The sequence below is a fragment of the Pleurodeles waltl genome, chromosome 2_2, assembly GCF_031143425.1.
Source record: "Pleurodeles waltl isolate 20211129_DDA chromosome 2_2, aPleWal1.hap1.20221129, whole genome shotgun sequence".
Taxonomy (NCBI): Eukaryota; Metazoa; Chordata; class Amphibia; order Caudata; family Salamandridae; genus Pleurodeles; species Pleurodeles waltl.
In genome coordinates, this window is record NC_090439.1 from 1,130,295,029 (window position 1) to 1,130,314,882 (window position 19,854).

Sequence of the window (19,854 nt, forward strand, 5' to 3'; positions counted from 1 at the left end):
TGAAGGATAAACCACTATACCATTAAAGGCTGGAGTCACTGTCTCCTAAGATTCTGCATTCACTACTGGTGTCCGACCCCAGTGGCACCCACAAAGTCACTAAGCCCAACAGGGTAAGGACATATAGAACAAGGATCAAATTTGGGCCCAAAACATCGGTAATCATATCCAAAATATCCAACCTCCTCAGGGATCTTCTGATAACCGAAACATAATGGGAACTTTGTCCTTTTTCATAGAATATTTTTATTTCTATTTGTATTAATAGAAACATACGAGGGGAAAGAACGATGCAACATGAAACAAAGCTTTAGAGAACCCCCCACCCCACAATACATGGTAGACTGTGCTCCTTAACACCACTCCAAAGCATCATAGCAACTTCTGTAGAGTTAAATCTATGAGCGCCTCTCGAGAGGGTATAGTCCCATCCTCGTAGTACTCTTGCCACGTTCCCCAGATGCAGCCATGTGTGTTTGGGCAACCTTGTTGTTCACATGCTTGCCTTCCAGAATTCTATGACTAAGCCCCACTTTTTATTTTACATAGTTCATCTCCTTTGCTATCCACAATACTGCTATCTCATCTAGAAGAATTAACATGGCAGTTTGTGGGGTAAGAACCAGATTACATGGTGAAACCTTTGATAGGATGCCCGCCTCCCTATCACAGTACCTCAGCAAACCAGAGCACCCCCAGATTGTAGATAGCCCCCCCCTTTCTCTACTTCACCTGAGGCAGATGGGAGAGGATTCTGTCCCCATGGGCCAGAGGTCTTCTCTGGTATAACATATACAGTGTAAGTATTTAAATTGGACTAATGTCTACCCTGACGAGATTGTAATTTACTTGGGTTTGAGCTTTCTGCGATACTTCATCCTCAATAGCACCTTCTCCGCTTACCAATCCCTTGTACTGTGATGTGGGAATGTTTCAGGGGTATGGACAATTACATGTTGCATGGCCCAGTAGCAGATATGTCCCAGTCCAAGGCAGGGTTTGCTGCGTGACGTCCTGGTCCCAGTCCATTCTTCCGGGAGTCTCCCTCCAGATTCTGCTGACTGTTTTAGGGCTGAGAAGACCCCAGGTGGGAAGCATCTTCAGAGGTGAAGGGCGGGAGTGCGGCCAGTGATGAAGGCGTGAATCTATTTGAGGGCGCTGCATTGGATCCTGAGGTGGTGGAGTCTGGCAGTGAGGGTGAAGTGGGAGAAGGTGTCTAACGCGGTGGAGAGGTCTAGGAGGATCAGGGCTGCTTTCTCTCCACAGACAAGGAGGGATCTGATGTTATCCATTGGTGCGTTAAGGGCAGTCTTGGTGCTGTGGTTGGAGGGGAAACCACATTGTGAGGAGCGGAGTAGATTCTGTTTTTCCAGGTATTCAGAGAGCTGTTTGTTGATGGCTTTTTCTAGGTCCATAGTGGGAAAGGGAGCAGAGATGGGGCAGTAATTCTTGAGTTTGCTGGGGTCAGCGGAGGTTTTCTTCAGGAGTGTCTTGACCTCTGCTTGCTTCCATGTTTCAGGGAAGGTGGCAGTCCTGATTGAGGTGTTGAAGATGGGAGAGGTTTCTGGGTATTTTTGTGTGAGCTACTCTGGGGGGTTCAATCATTTTGCTTAGCACAATTCTTCCAGTTAGGGATATTGACGGGGAACTTTTCCATCAGCATTCAAAGTACCTACACCTAACTAACCTATACATATGCACCTGGGCTCCCTATCACCACCCTGTTCACCACTGGCTGCCCCAGTTTTATGGCTGCATACAAATGTCCAGATATGTTAATGCTTTGCACTGGGTTTCTGACACTTTTGTGATGCACACCGGGACAAAGTGTTGGGGTGGGATTTATTATCCAACACAAACCAGGACTTTTGTTGCAAAGTATCTGAAAGTAACACAAATATGCACTATGTTCTAATATGCACTGCTCTGAGTCAAGGGGTGTCCCATGCAACAACCCACTGTGCAGTACACACAGAAAGTGAGAAACATCCTAAAGCATTGTTTGTGTAATGGATGGATGCCTAACAATACCAATGGTTTAGAAAATGCACACATCCTTCTACAATGATACAAGGTTGTGTGTGCTGGTACATGGACCCACAAATGTGCTTCTACTCGGGGGGAAGAGAATAAATGGAGCCTATTTTGTAGATATTGGAAATGTTTTGCTCTCCCTTTGATGCACGGCAGCACAGCAACTTTGTTTGCTGGTTTGCTGTGCAGCTTGGTGGCAAATATTAGTTAATCTGGGCCAAAGTGTGTAACCCTGGTTTTCACATGTCCAGATTGTCAATTCAAAGGTGCCACGGGCCCTAATGCAGGCTAGGAATTTGGGCCCCCATGCCCTAATTTGGGAGTGAAAAACAGCCACTAGAAACTGGCCCCTCACACAGGGAGAAATAGAGAGAGAGAGACAGTCAGACTAGTGCCCATGCTGGCCCACATATTAGAGAAGGCCGGTAGGGTCGGAGAGGTCGCATTTCTGTATGTGAATGTGTGAGGTTATCCGCGGATATCGTGCTTGCATTGGCAGCATGGTGCCCAGGCGGCATCCCTTCATGACGGGGCCATCATGGTCATCTGGCTTCACGTTGAAGATCTTGAAACAGAAACCTGGAAAGAAGAACAAAAGAGATGAAGAGTAAATAAGAAATAAAATTTGGGTCATGGACTCAAACTCAACCACTGATTGGGCCTACAAGACTGGCTGCTTGTTGCACCCTTCAGTCCTTTCTAAAGTCTCCATTTTGTGGCAAAAATCATTGAGAAATGTGTGGAATATTTCTTACTAAGTACGTTCCAGCCAGGGTTCAAACTTAGCACCAAAATAGACAACCTTTATAGTTATTGATGAATTCTAAAAAGCTTTGATAATGGCCACAAGCATCTACTTATCCCATTGGACTTGAAAATAATGTTCAATACTGCTGTCAACACTATGGCCTCGATTGTGAGAACCCCAGCATGGGATGTGATACTTATTGCTTCTGACAAAATCCAACACTTATGGGTTTGAAATATACCTGGTGTGATGATGGCATCTATTCTTAACTCTTCTGAAAATGGTGGAACGTTTCTCAAAAATGGTTGGGTACATGGATTGTGTTGCTTACTGCACCGGAATCTGCATGTCCTGGCATTCCAGGCTTGTATCCCCAGTACACTACAGGAGGTTGGATCTGCTGAATTTATGAGGTCTTATATAGTCTACAACTACTAGTTGGGATCCTTGTACGAAACCTGTCAAAATCCTGGGCCGTGAGGACTAACAAGAACAGGCTTTGGCACCACTGTGCTAAGGTTCACTTCAAACTCAGCTGATCTAAATCAACAGGTAAAAGTTGGCAGCTCCTACTCTCAAATTGCCTTGGGTAGTCCCTCGGGATCCATTTTGTCTTCTATTCCCCCTGAATTTATATGTGGAAGTCATACGTACTCATTGATCTTGGCATCCTCTTCTGCCAGTCTCATAAACTGGACACGCCTGTAGCAGTTAAGAACATAAAATCCCAACTGAATCATATTCAAGAATGGACGAAACAAAGACTTCTTAAATTCAACTCTCCCTTTGACACCAACCAAATGAAAGTTAGTGATATACCCTAGGTGTAAGAGTTTGGTGATGCTGGCATCATCCAGGGAAAAGCCTACTCAGTTAGAGCCCTCGGTGTGCTCCCTTTTCTGATCTTCCCAAGAACTGTCTGGCCCCACTGAAGGCATCCCCAGCAGCCCTTTTCCTGACTAGCATGATGCTGAAACTTGCCTCATCATTTGACTAAGGAAAACCAGCTTGCTGAACACAGCATGGGTGCAAGCAAGACTCACCCTTCTAGACACTCCCAAATGCCTACTGGAGAAACAGAAATTCTCAGTATGTTTCAGAAGCAAAAATGAACCCCTGCTTGGCTCTCCTCTATGTGAGAAAGAATGCAGTGGACACATTTTTCTCAGGCAATGCAAAGAGGGTCCAGAATGCTCTACATATGCATTCCAAGAAAGCAGAAACCTTCAACATCCTCAACACATGTCGACAAAGAGTATCCACATAGAAACATCTAGATAAATAAAGGGGCCTTTGAGATATGCCAAACCCACTTCAGAGTGAGAGGCTGCAGATGAAAGCTCTCCAAAATAGTATCACGCTTAGAAATGACTCTCACATTACCAATCTTCCATACTCATGGTTTGTCAGAGGGGGTAACCACTATCAACACTTTGATTACTAAGGTAGCCAAAGAGATTCCATGTAGCAAAAACACTATCTGTAGGCTTTAATTCAGATTAATAACAATCCACCCTTAAATGTCTGCAGACTATAACAAATGCTTTTCAGAATCAATATGTCAGACATACTGCCTTTATCATATCTTTTCATAATAAAGACTCAGGATTATGGCCTATATCATTGGCTTATCACTATAACCAACTTCAGGCCATTGTATTGAGTGTAAGCTTCCACTGGGGCAACCATCTGGTATACAGTCATAGAAGTACAAATGGGTAAATACTAGAGTTGGCAAAGCAAAATACTAGGCCACCGACCACGGGAGCACCGCCAACAGGCTGGCGGTGCTCCAACGAGCATTCTGACCGCGGCGGTTCAGCCGCGGTCAGAAGCGGAAAGTCAGCGGTCTCCCGCTGACTTTCCGCTGCTCGTTTGAATCCTCCATGGCTGCGGAGCGCGCTCCGCAGCCATGAGGATTCTGACCCCCCCTACCGCCATCCTGTTCATGGCGGGAAAGCCGCCATGAACAGGATGGCGGTAGGGGGGGTCGAGGGGCCCCTGGGGGCCCCGCAAAGTATTTCAGTGTCTGCCTTGCAGACACTGAAATACGCGACGGGTGCCACTGCACCCGTCGCACCTTCCCACTCCGCCGGCTCGATTACGAGCCGGCATCCTCGTGGGAAGGGAGTTTTTCCCTGGGCTGGCGGGCGGTCTTTTGGAGACCGCCCGCCAGCCCAGGGAAAAACTCATAATACCCTCCGCGGTCTTCTGACCGCGGAGCGGTATAATGGGGGCGGAATTCTGGCGGGCGGCCTCCGCCGCCCGCCAGAATCAGAATCACCCCCTATCTCTCCTAAGAGAGCTTTGTAAGGAGTACCGTAGTGAATATCTTCTCTCCCTATAGTTTTTTCGGGTACATAATCAACACCAAAATCCCTCCTTACTACAGTAAACTATGAAATTCTATGTAACAAAGTACCGGCCTACAGGCTTGAGCATGGTGTAGTAACAAACCATCCATAAAATCCTATTGTCATTAACACATATTATTCACAATAAGGATGTCAAGCCTAATGGCTTTGTCATAACTTTCATAATAAACAGATCAAACCTATGAAATCTGTCATTCTTTGCCTGCTGATGAAGCCTTTAACACTGGATTTACTTTTTACCGAACAGCGACCTATTACACATAAATTAACAACTACTACGCATACATATTAATTACAATTACAAGTCTGTATAAAAATACAAAACAATGTACAGCCTCTCTCAATAGGGCGTAATAAAAATCATTACAGTGAACTCCCAGGGTTTTAATAGTGGTACATCAACCGCTTTACCTACTACAGTAATCTGTGAGATTCCTTGCAACAAAATACCTATCTGTAGGCTTTAATATAGAGTAATAACAATTCACACCTGAGTGCCTATAAATTCTAGCACAGGTCTCTCACAATAAATTCATCAGGACTGATGCATTCATAGCATCTCAGAATAAACAGATCAGGCCTGTAGCCATGGCCACTGGCTCGCCGTCCTGCTGCATCAAGTATAAACTTTGCCACAAGCCAAAAAAGTGCAGCAGACTCAGGCTTGTTAGTAGAAGAACTTAATGCAGCCCAATCCAAACCTGCAATTAAAGAGGCCAAAATGTGGATGGAAAGCCCCGCTTTCTCTCAGTTGGACTCTGAATGTCCTTTTATGTTGACCACATAAGGTAAAGTGAAAGTTGCACTGCCAAGCCAAACCTGAAAATCCATGTTGGTTAATAACTGCCCTCCTTCCATGTATGCCTCCTGGGCCACACAGAGATGACAGTCCAACAGGAAGATCTAAAAAGTAAATACATTTTCTTCCGAGCTATTTTATGCTCCCCATGACATTTTTAACTCTCTACCCAGGATTCTCTCCTCACCTCGTTTTTTTAGGGTTAAATTCTTTTCTATTGTGAAATTACAAATTTACTAAGATGGTTAAGTGCATCTAAAATCAACATTTCAGACTTTGGCATGGTGTATTTACTGAAATGCATATCCAAATTATACTCTTCAGTAGGGATTGTGACCCGTCGCCGTCAGTCTGATTTCGAATTCTGAAAACGCTTTTGAAGTCTGGCTTTGACATGCTGCTATTTGAACTGGCCTGTAATCTGAAAATCTTTGGCTGCCAGTGGAAGAATTTCAAATGACTCCTCATCAGTATCAGGGGATCTGGGACAATGGTTCATGCAATGTGCAGGAGCTGCCTCCTCACTGGCTCCTGTGTGGCCCTGGAGAGTGTGTGCCCTTGCCTCGATTCAAGCTGCCGCCTCATTGGCCCCTTCTTGGCACCGGAGAGCGTGTGCCCTGCGTTCAAGCCAAGCTGCCTCCTCGTGGGCCCCTGTGTTGTGCTGGAGTGTGTGTGCGCTTGCATTGAGTGAAGAGGCCTCCTCATTGGCCCAGTGAGGTGCTCGAGAGTGTGGGCCCCTGCCTCGAGTCAAGCTACCACCACACTTGCCCCTGAGTGGTGCCAGGGAGTGTGTTCCCCTGCCTCGAGTCGAGCTGCCGCCACACTGGCCCCTGAGTGGTGTCAGGGAGTGTGTGCCCCTGCCTCGAGTCGTGCTGCCACCACACTGGCTCCAGAGTGGTGCCAGGGAGTGTGTGCCCCTGCCTCGAGTCGAGTTGCTGCCACACTGGCCCCTGAGTGTTGTCAGGGAGTGTGTGCCCCTGCCTCGAGCTGCTGCCACACTGGCCACTGAGTGGTGTCAGGGAACGTGTGCCCCTGCCTCCAGTCGAGCTGCTGCCACACTGGCCCCTGAGTGGTGCCAGGGAGTGTGTGCCCCTGCTTCGAGTCGAGCTGCCGCCACACTGGCTCCTGAGTGGTGCCAGGGAGTGTGTGCCCCTGCTTCGAGTCGAGCTGCCGCCGCACTGGCTCCTGAGTGGTGCCAGGGAGTGTGTGCCCCTGTCTCGAGTCGAGCTGCCGCCGCACTGGCTCCTGAGTGGTGCCAGGGAGTGTGTGCCCCTGCCTCGAGTCGAGCTGCCACTTCACTAGCCCCTGAGTGGTGCCAGGGAGTGTGTGCCTGTGCCTCGAGTCAAGCTGCCGCCACACTGGCCCCCGAGGGGTGCCAGGGAGTGTGTGCCCATGTGTCGAGTCAAGCTGCCACCACACTGACCTCTGAGTGGTGCCAGGGAGAGTGTGCCCATGCCTCGAGTCAAGCTGCCGCCACAATGGCCTCTGAGTGGTGCCAGGGAGTGTGTGCCCTTGCCTCGATTCAAGCTGCCGCCTCATTGGCCCCTGCTTGGCACCGGAGAGCGTGTGCTCCGCGTTTGAGCTAAGCTGCGCCTTGTGGCCCCTGCCTCGAGTCGAGCTGCCGCCACACTGGCCCCTGAGTGGTGTCAGTGAGTGTGTGCCCCTGCCTCGAGTCGAGCTGCAGCCACACTGACTCCTGTGTGGTGCCACGGAGTGTGTGCCCCTGCCTCGAGTCGAGTTGCCGCCACACTGGCCCCTGAGTGTTGTCAGGGAGTGTGTGCCCCTGCCTCGAGTCGAGCTGCTGCTACACTAACCCCTGAGTGGTGTCAGGGAGTTTGTGCCCCTTCCTCCAGTCGAGCTGCCGCCACACTGGCCCCTGAGTGGTGTCAGGGAGTGTGTGCCCCTGCCTCGAGTCGAGCTGCAGCCACACTGGCCCCTGAGTGGTGCCAGGGAGTGTGTGCCCCTGCCTCGAGTCGAGCTACCGCCACTCTGGCCCCTGAGTGGTTCCAGGGAGTATGTGCCCCTGCCTCAAGTTGAGCTGCCACCACACTGGCCCCTGAGTGGTGTCAGGGAGTGTGTGCCCCTGCCTCCAGTCGAGCTGCCGCCACACTGGCCCCTGAGTGGTGCTTGAGAGTGTGGGCCCCTGCCTCGAGTCAAGCTGCTGCCACACTGGCCCCTGAGTGGTGCGAGGGAGTGTGTGCCCCTTCCTCGTCACTGGCCCCTGAGTGGTGCGAGGGAGTGTGTGCCCCTGCCTCGAGTCGAGCTGCCGCTACACTGGCCCCTGAGTGGTGCCAGGGAGTGTGTGCCCCTGCTTCGAGTCGAGCTGCCGCCACACTGGCTCCTGAGTGGTGCCAGGGAGTGTGTGCCCCTGCCTCGAGTCGAGCTGCCACCGCACTGGCTCCTGAGTGGTGCCAGGGAGTGTGTGCCCCTGCCTCAAGTCGAGCTGCCACTACACTGGTCCCTGAGTGGTGCCAGGGAGTGTGTGCCTGTGCCTCGAGTCAAGCTGCCGCCACACTGGCCCCCGAGGGGTGCCAGGGAGTGTGTGCCCATGCGTTGAGTCAAGCTGCTGCCACACTGACCTCTGAGTGGTGCCAGGGAGTGTGTGCCCATGCCTCGAGTCAAGCTGCCGTCACAATGGCCCCTGAGTGGTGCCATGGAGTGTGTGCCCTTGCCTCGATTCAAGCTGCCGCCTCATTGGCCCCTGCTTGGCACCGGAGAGCGTGTGCTCCGCGTTTGAGCCAAGCTGCCTCCTTGTGGCCCCTGCCTCGAGTCGAGCTGCCGCCACACTGGCCCCTGAGTGGTGACAGTGAGTGTGTGCCCCTGCCTCGAGTCGAGCTGCCGCCACACTGGCTCCTGTGTGGTGCCAGGGAGTGTGTGCTCCTGCCTCAAGTCGAGTTGCAGCCACACTGGCCCCTGAGTGTTGTCAGGGAGTGTGTGCCCCTGCCTCGAGTCGAGCTGCTGCCACACTGGCCCCTGAGTGGTGTCAGGGAGTGTGTGCCCCTTCCTCCAGTCTAGCTGCCGCCACACTGGCCCCTGAGTGGTGTCAGGGAGTGTGTGCCCCTGCCTCGAGTCGAGCTGCAGCCACACTGGCCCCTGAGTGGTGACAGGGAGTGTGTGCCCCTGCCTCGAGTCGAGCTACCGCCACAATGGCCCCTGAGTGGTGCCAGGGAGTGTGTGCCCCTGCCTCAAGTTGAGCCGCCACCACACTGGCCCCTGAGTGGTGTCAGGGAGTTTGTGCCCCTGCCTCCAGTCGTGCTGCCGCCACACTGGCCCTTGAGTGGTGCTTAAGAGTGTGGGCCCCTGCCTCGAGTTGAGCTGCCACAACACTGGCCCCCGAGTGGTGCCAGGGAGTGTGTGCCCATGCCTCGAGTCAAGCTGCCGCCACACTGGCCCCTGAGTGGTGCCAGGGAGTGTGTGCCCCTGCCTCGAGTCGAGCTGCCCCCACACTGGCCCCTAAGTGGTGCCAGGGAGTGTGTGCCCCTGTCTCGATTTTCCTATAGTGAGTTATGCAGATTTTTTTATTTTTACCTCATCACACAGTACAATTGTGTGTGTGTGTCTGTCTGCATATGCGTGTTTGTGGGGAGTGGAGGGAGGATGTGTGTTGAAGGTGCCCAGAGTGGGGTTCTGTAGTTTTGAAGGACATACCAAGTGTGAGTACCATCAGCTCAGGGACTTTAGAAAACTGCCCTAAATGCAGGAAAGACATGTGCCTGCCAGAGAGAGCTGCCTGTGGACGTCTCCCTTGTTTTTAAATTGGTTGGCTGACTCTTTCAAGCCACCCCTTTGGGGGATTGGTGACACGTGGGTGAAGTGTAAATGCACAGTAGATGGTGTATGAAATGAATGTTCTATAAGTGATTGTGGCATTTCAGGAATCCATTTAGTATCCTGAACCAAGAAGTTACCTAAGATGGAGATTGGTGAGAACCAGAAAGCAATGTGAATTGCACAGCTTCTCCAGAGCATTCCTCAGGGTGTCTGTAGTGGACGAGGGTCTGCCGTGTGGAGGATAAGAGACAGAATGCCTTTTGAAGTGCAGGGACAGCCGCATGCCCTTTCCTGCTCAAGTGTTCCTTGGAAATCTACCCCCCACAGGTAAACAGGCTGTTAAATGGAACAGCCACTCCCTCCTTTGTGCCCTTGTGTGATTTTCCAGACAGGAGACTCCCAGTTCCACCCAAACATTTTTCTAACAACTGAAACAAAGGCTAGGCCTGCACCTGTCTGGGAGGAATAAGCAAAAGACAAGAACTGCCCAAAACAGGTACCAGAGCTGGACTCTGGCAATACATAGGCTCTATCTGCAATTTTAGCATAACCATAGGACAGAAGCTGTCAGTGTACTCAGATGTATCCACCGGAATCCAGGGGCCAACACCAGTAATGACCAAGAAACCCTTTGGTGTGCCAGGGTTGGGGTCGCGGACTGCCAAACATGGGCATTCAGGAACTGTGCCAGGAGGCACTATCTGAGGCTTGCCTTAAGGGAAGAAGCTCACTGACTGCTAAGCATGGATGGTGGAGGAACCCTTGCATGAAGAAGGCACTACTTCAAAAGGAGGACTTTGTGGAGCTGAGGTAGGAGGGGCCCAGTCACAGATCTGGACTTCCAGGCCCTGTGTTGAGGCTTTGAGACTCCGTGGCCCTTCCTGCATGCCCAGAATAAATCACCGGTGACTGAATTTGCACCTGAAGAATCAGGAGCACCCATCAACAATGTTCTCAACTGAAACCTATTGTTACAAGAATGTGGATGCTACTAAAGGACTGAATACTATAACTGTAGGTTTGCTGACATCTGTTGGAGCTCTGCTATAAATGGGGTGGGCTCTTCATGCTTGCGTCTGGGCCGGAGGAACGCTAGTCATCAAGGACCATCCTAGATATGAGCAACAAAGGCAGACCACAGCCTTCACCTCATCTGGACATGCACTTCCCTAAATTCCTCATCAGAGAGTATAACTATGCCCTTGATGTGGGGCTAAGGGCATCGAACCTGTTGGTAGGCTGGCACACAGCCTTCATTCCTGCACTTGGCGGGTCATGCAAGGACCATACACTACTGGAAGGCTCCATTGTACTGCCTCCAGTCAGTCCGAGTGGACAGAGTCACTCAGAAAAGGACAGTCTCAGAAGTAGATCCTTGACTGTTAGAAATGGGGTTTTTGGTTGGCAGTCAGGTTACCCTCTGTCCAAGCAAAAGCCCTCACTCTAGTCAGGGTAAGTCACACACTATCCAAGATTATCCTGTGCCCACCCTCTGGTAGCTTGGCACGAGCAGTCAGGCTTAACTTAGAAGGCAATGTGTAAAGTATTTGTGCAATAAATCATACAATACCACCATATAGCACCACAAAAATACACCACACAGTGTTTAGAAAAATATATAATATTTATCAGGATAATTGTAGGTCAAAAAGAATAAAGTTGCAATGGAAAATTGTAGAAATATCACAGGGAAGTGATATAAAGTATCTTAAGTCTTTAGAATGTAACAAAAGTCTCTTTCAAGCACAAGTACCTGGTTAGGAGTGGAAAAATCTCCTCAGAGGGCCACAAGAGAAGAGGTGCGTGGAAAAAGGGTGTGTGCGTCGATTTCTCCCCAGCACACACGGACTTGCGTCGTTATTTTCCACGCGGGGAAGTCGGGTGTCGTTTTCTGGCGCGTGGACAGTCTCTTTCTGTGGATCGCGGGGATTACCAGATGTCCTGGGTCTGTGCGTGGATTCTCCTGCTTGTTCTCCGGCTGTGCGTCGATCTGCAGGGCTGCGCGTCGAATTTACGAACTCACGGCAGGCGTCGCGTCGATTTCTCCTCTAGACTTCGATCTGCGGGGCTGCGCGTTGAAATTACGATCTCACGGCAGGCGTCGCGTCGATTTCTCCTCTAGAGGTCGGGCGGCGTTGTCCTTGCGAGGCCGTGCGTCGGATCTTCGATCGTCCCAAGACGTCGCGTCGTTCAGCGTCGGTGTGCGGCGTTTTTCTCGCCGCGAAACAAGCTGTGCGTCGAAATTTTCGGCGCACGGAGCGTCCAAGTAAAAGAGAGAAGTCTTTTTGGTCCTGAGACTTCAGGGAACAGGAGGCAAGCTCTATCCAAGCCCTTGGAGAGCACTTTCACAGCCAGACAAGAGTTCAGCAAGGCAGCAGGGCAACAGCAAGGCAGCAGTCCTTTGTAGAAAGCAGACAGGTGAGTCCTTTGAGCAGCCAGGCAGTTCTTCTTGGCAGGATGTAGTTTCTGGTTCAGGGTTCTTCTCCAGCAAGTGTCTGATGAGGTAGGGCAGAGGCCCTGTTTTATACCCAAATGTGCCTTTGAAGTGGGGGAGACTTCAAAGAGTGGCTAAGAAGTGCACCAGGTCCCCTTTCAGTTTACTCCTGTCTGCCAGGGTTCCAGTAGGGGGTGTGGCAGTCCTTTGTGTGAGAGCAGGCCCTCCACCCTCCCAGCCCAGGAAGACCCATTCAAAATGCAGATGTATGCAAGTGAGGCTGAGTACCCTGTGTTTGGGGTGTGTCTGAGTGAATGCACAAGGAGCTGTCAACCAAGCCCAGCCAGACGTGGATTGTAAGGCACAGAAGGATTTAAGTGCAAAGAAATGCTCACTTTCTAAATAGTAATATTAAATCCGACTTCACCAGTCAGTAGGACTTTGTATTACCATTCTGGCCATACTAAATATGACCTCCCTGCTCCTTTCAGATCAGCAGCTGCCACTTCAACAGTGTATGAGGGCAGCCCTAATGTTAGCCTATGAAGGGAGCAGGCCTCTCAGTAGTGTGAAAACGAATTTAGGAGTTTTACACTACCAGGACATATAACTACACAGGTACATGTCCTGCCTTTTACCTACACAGCACCCTGCCCTAGGGGTTACCTAGGGCACACCTTAAGGGTGACTTATATGTAGAAAAAGGGGAGTTCTAGGCTTGGCAAGTACTTTTAAATGCCAAGTCGAGGTGGCAGTGAAACTGCACACACAGGCCTTGCAATGGCAGGCCTGAGACAAGGAAAAAGGGGCTACTTAAGTGGGTGGCACAACCAGTGCTGCAGGCCCACTAGTAGCATTTAATTTACCAGCCCTATGCACATAAAGTGCACCTTACTAGGGACTTATAAGTAAATTAATAGTCCAATCAGGTATGATTCCAGGTTACCATGTTTTAAGGGGGAGAGCATATGCACTTTAGCACTGGTTAGCAGTGGTAAAGTGCGCAGAGTCTATAAACCAGCAAAAACAGTGTCCAAAAAAATGGAGGGAGGCAGGCAAAAAGTTAGGGGTGACTACCCTAAGGCTGTCAGGTCTAACATGTGTCCCCCCCAGCTGAAAGTGGGGAGAGCTACCCGACCTCCTGGGAGCTCTCATCGCTAAGGCGGAAGTACCTGGAGAGACCATCAGCATTGGCGTGGTCAACCCCTGGGCGATGTTCCACCGTAAAGTCCATCCCCTGTAGGGAAATGGACCACCTCAAGAGTTTTGGATTCTCACCCCTCATCTGCATGAGCCATCTGAGGGGCCTGTGGTCTGTCTGAACCCGGAAGTGAGTCCCAAACAGGTAGGGTCTTAGCTTCTTCAGTGCCCAGACCACAGCAAAAGCTTCTCGTTCAATAGCACTCCACCTCTGTTCACCTGGTAATAGCCTTCTGCTAATAAAGACTACCGGTTGATCTCTGCCCTCCTCATTCAGCTGTGCTAGGACTGCCCCTATGCCATGCTCTGAAGCGTCTGTCTGCACGATAAATTCCTGGGAGTAGTCAGAGGCCATGAGTACGGGGGCCGTGCACATGGCTTCCTTCAGGGCGTCAAAGGCTCTCTGACAAGCCTCTGTCCAATTCACCAACCTAGGTTGCTTCTTGGAAGTGAGTTCTGTCAAGGGTGTTACAATGGTACCATAGCCCTTGACAAATCGGCGGTAGTATCCTGTGAGGCCTAGAAAGGCTCTCACCTCCGTCTGTGTTCGGGGTGGTTGCCAGGCCTTGATAGTTTCAATCTTGGCCTGGAGTGGCTGCACCTTGCCACCACCCACTAGGTGTCCTAAGTACACCACGGAACCCTGCCCAATCTGGCACTTACTGGCCTTGATGGTCAGGCCTGCCTGTTGCAGGGCCTGAAGCACCTCCTTGAGGTGAAGCAGGTGTTCCTCCCAGCTGGAACTGTAGACAGCTATGTCATCCAGGTAGGCTGCACAGAAGGCATCCTTGCCAGCTAGGACCCCGTTAACCAACCGTTGGAAGGTAGCGGGGCATTTTTCAACCCAAACGGCATCACCCGGAACTGGTAATGGCCATCCGGGGTTGAAAATGCGGATCTTTCCTTGGCCCCCTCAGTTAGGCCGATCTGCCAGTACCCTGAAGTAAGATCAAACGTACTCAGGAACTTGGCAGCGCCTAGCCTGTCCACGAGCTCATCAGCTCGGGGGATGGGGTGAGCATCAGTCCGTGTGACTGAGTTGAGACCCCGGTAGTCCACACAGAACCGGAGTTCTGGCTTCGCACCTGGGACAGTAGCCTTAGGGACCAATACCACTGGGCTGGCCCAGGGACTACTGGATTTCTCAATGACCCCTAGAGTCAACATCTTGGAGACCTCCTCCTTGATGCTGGCCTTCACCTTATCCGACAACCTGTAAATTTTGTTTTTCACAGGGAGACTGTCACCGGTGTCAATATCATGAACACAGAGGTGGGTCAGCCCAGGAGTAAGGGAAAACAGGGGGGAGAACTGCTCCAACAGCTCATAACAGTCTCCTTTCTGATTTAGAGTCAGGGAGTCAGACAGAATGACCCCGCTTACTGACCCATCACCTTCTTGGGCAGAGAGGAGGTCGGGGAGAGGTTCACTCTCCTCTTCCGTTCCTTCATCTGTGACCAGAAGCATGTTGATCTCCGACCTCTCAAAATGAGCTTTTAGTCGGTTCACATGGAGCACCCTTAGGGGATTCCTAGGGGTTTTGAGGTCCACTAGGTAAGTGGCCTCCCCTTTCCGCTCCTTTATTTCAAATGGGCCAGACCAGCGGTCCTGGAGAGCTCTGGGCTCTACTGGCTCCATTACCCACACTTTGGCCCTCATTCCAACCGCGGCGGTCAATGACCGCCAGGTTGGTGGACCGCGGGAGCACCGCCGACAAGCCGGCGGTGCTCCAATGGGCATTCCGACCGCGGCGGTAAAGCCGCGGTCGGACCGGCAACACTGGCGGTCTCCCGCCAGTGTACCGCCGCCCATTGGAATCCTCCAAGGCGGCGCAGCTAGCTGCGCCGCCGAGGGGATTCCGACCCCCCCTACCGCCATCCAGTTCCCGGCGGTTCTCCCGCCGGGAACCGGATGGCGGTAGGGGGGGTCGCGGGGCCCCTGGGGGCCCCTGCAGTGCCCATGCCAATGGCATGGGTACTGCAGGGGCCCCCGTAAGAGGGCCCCTAAATGTATTTCACTGTCTGCTGCGCAGACAGTGAAATACGCGACGGGTGCAACTGCACCCGTCGCACAGCTTCCACTCCGCCGGCTCGATTCCGAGCCGGCTTCATCGTGGAAGGCTCTTTCCCGCTGGGCTGGCGGGCGGCCTGAAGGCGGCCGCCCGCCAGCCCAGCGGGAAAGTCAGAATTACCGCCGCGGTCTTTCGACCGCGGAACGGTATTCTGGCGGCTCCCGCCGGCCGCGCGGTGACCGCGGCGGGCGGGAGTCGGAATGACCCCCTTTGTCTCCAGGTTGAAACTCTACCAGGGTGGCCTTCTGGTCATACCATTGTTTCATCACCTCTTGACTGGCCTCAAGGTTATCTTGGGCTTCTTTCCAGAAGCGGGTCATCTGGTTGCGGAGGGCCAACATATAGCTAACCACATCCTGAGGGGGTGTCTTTGGAGCTTTCTCCAATCCCTCCTGGACAATGCTTAAGGGTCCCCTGACAGGGTACCCATAGAGAAGTTCAAAGGGACTGAACCCTACCCCTCTCTGGGGGACCTCTCTGTAAGCAAAGAGAAGGCATGGTAAGAGGACGTCCCACTTACGCCTCATGGCCTCAGGGAGGCCACCAATCATGCCTTTCAGGGTCTTGTTGAATCTCTCCACAAGACCATTCGACTGGGGGTGATAGGGTGTGGTGAACTTGTAAGTTACACCACACGCATCCCACAGAGACTTCATGTATGCAGACATGAAGTTAGTGCCTCTGTCAGACACTATTTCCTTGGGGAATCCCACACGGGTAAATATCCCCATCAGGGTTCTGGCCACCACCGGTGCAATTACTGTCCTCAGAGGGATTGCCTCTGGGTAACGGGTGGCATGGTCCACCAAAACCAGGATGAACCTGTTGCCTAAGGCAGTTTTGGGGTCCAAGGGACCAACAATGTCGATGCCCACCCTTTCAAAGGGGGTGCCAACGACAGGAAGTGGAATCAGGGGGGTTTTAACCCTTTTTCCTGCTTTACCACTGGCCTGGCAGGTAGGACAGGATCTGCAGAACTTGTCTGAGTGTGTCCTCATTTTGGGCCAATAAAAGTGGGTGACAAGCCTGTTAAAGGTCTTGCCCTGCCCCAAATGTCCTGCCAGGGGAATGTCGTGAGCCAGACCCAGTAGGAAGGTTCGGTAACATTGGGGGACCACCAGCATACGTGCTGCCCCAAAGCCCGGAACCTTAGGCTCACTGTAGAGGAGATCATTCTCCCAATATAGGTGGTGATCGCCAGAGGCGTCGCCGGCTGCCTGGTTTGAGGCTTGTTTCCTCAAACCTTCTAGAGTGTGACATTCTTTCTGCGCCTTGCAGAATTCCTCCCTGGTGGGTCCACCCTCAACTTGCCAGCCAGCAAGCTCAGGTAAGTCACCTAGGGCGGCAATGTCTTCCCCAGTTGGCTCGGAAGCCTCCTCCTCAGGAGCCCCGTCTGCCACTGTGGGAACAGCTGGGGCCGGTTTCCCGCACCCCTGGTCCCTCCTCCTGGCAGCTCTCTGGGCCATCGTTCCAGGCTCCAGATGCCCTTGACTTCCCTCTCGGTCAGCCATGGACCGTGTGGTCATGCAGACCCACTCAGGTAACCCTAACATCTCCAGGTGAGACCTGAGCTCCACTTCTTTCCAAGCAGTGTGCTCAAGGTCATTGCCTAACAGACAATCTACAGGCATGGCAGGACTCACAGCTACTTTCAGAGTACCAGAGACCTCCCCCACTCAAAGGGAACCAGAGCCACCGGTAGGTGACTCTCGCGATTGTCAGCGACTCTGACCTGGTGGAATGTATTAGGTACTATCTGCTCTGCTGACACCAGCTGACTCTTGATAGTAGTCATACTGGCTCCTGTGTCACGCAGAGCCTCCACCCTCTGACCATCAATGGTGACCCACTGCTGGTACTTGGAAGTATTTCTGGGCATGTGGGCCTTGGGCACCATTTCTCCTTCTCCCAGGGACACTAGGGAAATCTCTACCTGCTCCCCAAAGCTAGTTGGGTCCATCTCCCCCCGAGTGCTACACTAGTCAACCCAGGTGCCTGTCCGGTAGTGGACGGTGCCCTCTTGGGGCACTGTGGATCGCCTTTGTAGTGACCATATTGGTAACACTCCATGCATTTGGGGCTAGATTTTCCTGACTTGTTAAATGTCCCTGGCTTTTTCCCAAATTTGGAAAAGGAAGGGTTGCCACCCCCTCCCTGGGAATTCTTTTGGGGGCCTTTAGAGAGTTCCTTATCTGTAAGTTTATCTCCCCCCTCTTTCTTCTGTTGGGAACCCTGACCACCTTTGTGGGAGTCCCCCCCAGGTACCTTTTTGGACACTCTGGTGCTAACCCAGAGGTCCGCCTCCTCTGCAAGCTTCCTGGGATCAGTCAGCTTACTATCCACTAGGTGCTGGCGCAAATCTGTATAAGTAACATTAAGCATATGCTCTCTCAGGATCAAGTCATATAAACCTTTATAATCTGCTACTTTGTTGCCCCGCACCCATCCATTCAGTGCCTTACTAGAGAAATCAAAGAAATCTACCCATGTTTGTGTGGTTTGTTTGGTGCTGTCCCTGAACCTCTGACGGTATCCCTCAGGGGTCAGCCCAAACTTGGCAAGTAAAGTGGCTTTCTGGAGTGGGTATGTGTTTTGATCCGGTGGATCCAATGTGAGAAGTGTGTCCCTCCCCAATGGCGGCACATAACCCCACATAGCTACCCCCCATTGCCCTTCAGGAACCTCATGAGCCCTTAGTGGAACTTCATAAGCAGCTAACCATTTATCTATGTCATCTCCCACCACAAAACTGGGCACCACATTTTTGGGTATACGAACCTTCTTTTCTCCAGCAGGTCCTGTCTGTATGCTGCCACCATTATTGCTGGATTCAGACTGTCTTGCCTTGATCTCCAGCTCCTTGAGACTCAGTTCATGAGCCAACAATAGTTTCTTTTCAGCCAAAGCTCTTTCAGCTTCCACTTGTTTGGCTGCTCTTTCAGCTTCTGCTTGTTTGGCTGCCCTTTCAGCTTCTGCTTGAATCTGTTTGGCTGTTCTTTCAGCTTCAATCTGTTTGGCTGCTCTTTCAGCCTCAGCTTGTTTGGCTTCTCTTTCTGCCCTCCTCTCCTCCTGTTGCGCCTCAATTTTCAGTTTTGCCATTTGCAATTGGAACTCCCTTTCCTCTCTCCTTTCCTCTGCGGTCAGGCTTTGCATGGAGACACTGCTCCCTGGTCTGGAAGGGTGCACAATTGCAGTGGTAACACCATCCATAGATAGTGAAAATCCTTCTGAGGGGCCATTTTCTGGCTCCCCCTCCTCATCATCCTCTAAATGGGCTTCTGCCCAGGCCCTCAGCGCCACTTGAAAGTCCTCCTTTCTGGAGGCCCCTTGGGTGGGTACCCTTAATGCCCTGCAGAATCCTCTTAGTTGTTTGACCGTGTATGTATCCAACTGGACTAGGTCAAAGTCCCCTGTCTGAGACCCAGTCAGAGACATGTTGAGTGAGGATTTAGTTTTTGAAAATTGTCAGGAAAAAACGGATTTTCAAAAAGAGATAAAAACCAAGTTGACCTTCAACTGTGGGTAGGTAGTGAAATACTTAGCTACTGTATGTCACTGCACAAATACAAGTCCTATCCTCACCGCTGATCACCAATGTAAGAAATGGGGTTTTTGGTTGGCAGTCAGGTTACCCTCTGTCCAAGCAAAAGCCCTCACTCTAGTCAGGGTAAGTCACACACTATCCAAGATTATCCTGTGCCCACCCTCTGGTAGCTTGGCACGAGCAGTCAGGCTTAACTTAGAAGGCAATGTGTAAAGTATTTGTGCAATAAATCATACAATACCACCATATAGCACCACAAAAATACACCACACAGTGTTTAGAAAAATCTATAATATTTATCAGGATAATTGTAGGTCAAAAAGAATAAAGTTGCAATGGAAAATTGTAGAAATATCACAGGGAAGTGATATAAAGTGTCTTAAGTCTTTAGAATGTAACAAAAGTCTCTTTCAAGCACAAGTACCTGGTTAGGAGTGGAAAAATCTCCTCAGAGGGCCACAAGAGAAGAGGTGTGTGGAAAAAGGGTGTGTGCGTCGATTTCTCCCCAGCACACACGGACTTGCGTCGTTATTTTCCACGCGGGGAAGTCGGGCGTCGTTTTCCGGCGCGTGGACAGTCTCTTTCTGTGGATCGCGGGGATTACCAGATGTCCCGGGTCTGTGCGTGGATTCTCCTGCTTGTTCTCCGGCTGTGCGTCGATCTGTGGTGCTGCGCGTCGAATTTACGAACTCACGGCAGGCGTCGCGTCGATTTCTCCTCTAGACTTCGATCTGCGGGGCTGCGCGTTGAAATTACGATCTCACGGCAGGCGTCGCGTCGATTTCTCCTCTAGAGGTCGGGCGGCGTTGTCCTTGCGAGGCCGTGCATCGGATCTTCGATCGTCCCAAGAGCGTCGTGTCGATCAGCGTCGGTGTGCG

The 19,854-nt window shown here is 51.6% G+C and overlaps 1 protein-coding gene across 2 annotated transcripts in view; it reads right to left on the bottom strand.

Annotated features, from left to right (window-relative positions):
• Positions 1 to 222: 222 nt before the first annotated feature.
• Positions 223 to 19,854, bottom strand: part of LOC138282943 (uncharacterized) — a 150,195-nt gene continuing 130,563 nt past the window's right edge. For both annotated transcript variants that reach the window (XM_069221009.1, XM_069221008.1), the window contains exon 10: positions 223 to 2,613. In XM_069221009.1, coding sequence (XP_069077110.1) covers positions 2,447 to 2,613 — 167 coding nt within the window. In that variant the 3' untranslated portion in view covers positions 223 to 2,446. The remainder of the gene's footprint in view (positions 2,614 to 19,854) is intronic.